We start from the raw sequence: 3,032 nt of genomic DNA on the forward strand, positions 1-3,032 counted from the left end.
GAGTTGAAGTGCTGAAACTCGCTCACTGAAACTTCCCACTTGACACTAGTGCCTTATGACCCTCAAGGTAGATTAGACATTGACAAAAGCACACAGAAACACCACCAAGACCTGATTTCTGCCTGTTTCCACTCCCAATCCTATGCTTAGCTACCTTTGGGTTCTTAAGCACCCTCTCTGCGGATGCGGCGGGCCAGCTGCATGTCTCTGGGCATAATTGTGACACGTCTGGCATGGATGGCACACAGGTTGGTATCTTCAAAGAGGCTCACCAGGTAGGCCTCGCTGGCCTCCTGCAGGGCGCCAATGGCCGCGCTCTGGAAGCGCAGGTCCGGGCTGATGGCCTGGGCGATCTCGCGCACCAGGCGCTGGAAAGGCAGCTTGCGCAGGAGCAGCTGCGTGGACTTCTGGTACTTTCTGATTTCGCGCAGCGCCTGGGTGCCAGGCCTATAGCGGTGAGGCTTCTTGATCCCTCCTCTAGGCGGCAACCTCTTGCCTGGGGCTTTGGTGGCCAGGGGCTTCCTGGGGGCCTGCCAGTTGGTGGCTTTCCGGGCGGTCTGCTTGGTGCGCGCCATGGCCTGGGCTGTAGCCTCTCCCCTCTCTTTGGGCCGAGCCTGGCCTGCTGCAGGCGGTGCTGGCGTCAGAGAGCGAGGGCAGTGGTGCTGTGGATTCAGGATTCGGAGAACCTGTGAGTTGAGATCCATGCGCATGACCCTCCTACACACTTAGTCCCTGCAAACCCAGCCCCAGACTTACCAGCTCTCAGGTCTGTGGGGCAGAGGCTGGGCTGTTTAGTCTCCTCACAAGGTCCTGGGTTTTTTTGGTCTTCACAGCAGCGGCCAGGAATCTCCCTCGCAGGCAGTCTCTTTCTGACTGGAGATCTCTGGTCTCAGTAAAGCCCTGCCTCTTATAAGGGGCTCAGATGATTGCATTAAACCCACCCAGCTACCCTCCATTGTACTCCCTGCTTCACTAGATCCTCAAGCTCATCAGGGTTGTGAAAATCCAATCAAGTCCCCGCGTTCTGCACACACCCAAGGGAGGGGCAAACCTCTGGCATGTGCCTTGTGGGAGGAATGGTAGGTGGGTGGGTCACCCAAAGTTCTAGGTGTGAAAGATAATCTGAAAGTTTACATTTTTCCATCGTCATGGAAATATTGACAGTGGAAAAAAATTTTTAGCAAAGTCGAAAGTTAGCCAACGTACACATCTGCTCCCGAACACCAAGGCCTGAGATCGTGAGGTTTTATCAGTTCCTTTGAGAATGAAGTGTGTCGGGAGGGGGTTGGAGGGGGTATGGAAATTGGAAAAATTTGAAATGGTCACTTCTCTGTCAGGGAGTCTCCTGTGACATTTTCTCCCCAAAAGTGACACTCATGAAAATCTTCTTGTAGCCTCCAGCAGATTTGACTCTGGATAAGCCAAAGCTTTCCTGAGAAAAGAATCACATATGACTGTCACTGGTTTTCCCCTCAGCCCCCTCAAGCTCCTTTTCCCCTTTGAAGGGGGAAGGGAGCCTGAGCTGAACTACCCTGCCATTGCCCATGATGGGAATGCCATGAGGTCCTGAGAAGCCAGCCTTGACCTCACTGACCTGCTGACCCGAGGTCACAGCTGAGCTAAGAAAACATTGAATGTATTTTGTTATTTCAATATTTGTAGGGGTACCTGTGGTTTTAGGTGCCATAGATAAATTGTGTAGTTGTGAATTCTCTTCAAATACACCGTTAAAAGACTTTTGTGATATCTGTAGTAGACATTAATGCTCAATTCCATGTAGGTACGGCACACAGAACAAGAGATTCCATGATATCAGTACTTACAAAATAAGTTCATATGAGTGTTTTAAAATTTGAGCTTCTTATTATTATTGTTTTGTTGTTAAATTTTTTTAAGTGTGTTTCAATAGCTTTAGGAGTACAAGTTGTCTTTGGTTCCATAGATGAATTGTATAGTGTTGAAGTCTGGGATTTGAGTGCACTCATCACCCAGTTAGTTTACATTTTACTCAACAGGCAGTTTCTCCTCCGTCACCCTCCTCTCACCCTCCCCACTTCTGAGTCTCTGATGTTTAGTATACTACACTGCATGCCTTTGTGGACCCATAGCTTAGCTTTCACTTCTAGGTGAGATGGTGCACTATTTGCTTGTAGATTCCTGAGTTACTTTACAGAGAATAATGACCTCCAGTTCCATCCAAGTTGCTGAAATGACATAGTTTCATTCCTGTTTATGGCTGAGTAGCAGTCCATGGTGTATATGTTCCTGTTTTCTTTTTGTTTGTTTATTATTAGTATTATTTCAGTAGTTTTTGGGGAGCAGGTAGTGTTTGGTTACATGGATAAGTTATTTAATGCACAGAATTTTGGAAATTTTGGTATGCCTGTCACCTGAGCAGTGTACACTGTACCCAATGTGTAGCCTTTTATTCCTCACCCCCTTCCACCCTTCCACCTAAGTCCACAAGTTTCATTGTAACATTCTTATGTTTTCGTGTTGTCATAGCTCAGCTCCCGTTTATAAGTGAGAACATATAATGTTTGATTTTCCATTCTTGAGTTACTTCACTTAAAATAGTGGTCTCCAATTCCATCCAGGTTGCTGGGAATACCATTATTTCTTTCCTATTTTTGGCTGAGTTGTATTTAGTGGTGTGTGTGTGTGTGTGTGTGTGTATGTATACATATATATATTTTATATATATATGTATATATATAAAACATTTTCTTTATCGACCCGATTGATGGGCATTGGCTGGTTTCTTTCTTTTCTTTTTTTGAGACGGAGTCTCACTCTGTCACCCAGGCTGGAGTGCAGTGGCGCGATCTTGGCTCACTGCAAGCTCTGCCTCCCAGGTTCACGCTATTCTTCTGCTTCAGCCTCTGGAGTAGCTGGGACTACAGGTGCTTGCCACCATGTCAGCTAATTTGTTGTATCTTTAGTAGAGACAGGGTTTCACCATGTTAGCCAGGATGGTCTTGATCTCCTGACCTCATGATCCACCCACCTTGGCCTCCCAAAGTGCTGGGATT

The 3,032-nt window shown here is 47.1% G+C and overlaps 1 protein-coding gene across 1 annotated transcript; it reads right to left on the reverse strand.

The window, feature by feature from the left end:
* Window positions 1-164: 164 nt before the first annotated feature.
* Window positions 165-575, reverse strand: LOC105543183 (histone H3.3 type 2-like). The gene has a single exon (XM_011984984.1). It carries the CDS (start codon window positions 573-575, stop codon window positions 165-167), a length of 411 nt encoding a protein of 136 aa, XP_011840374.1.
* Between the last annotated feature and the right edge of the window lie 2,457 nt (window positions 576-3,032).

This window comes from Mandrillus leucophaeus, unplaced genomic scaffold (assembly GCF_000951045.1).
Source record: "Mandrillus leucophaeus isolate KB7577 unplaced genomic scaffold, Mleu.le_1.0 Scaffold278, whole genome shotgun sequence".
Lineage (NCBI taxonomy): Eukaryota > Metazoa > Chordata > Mammalia > Primates > Cercopithecidae > Mandrillus > Mandrillus leucophaeus.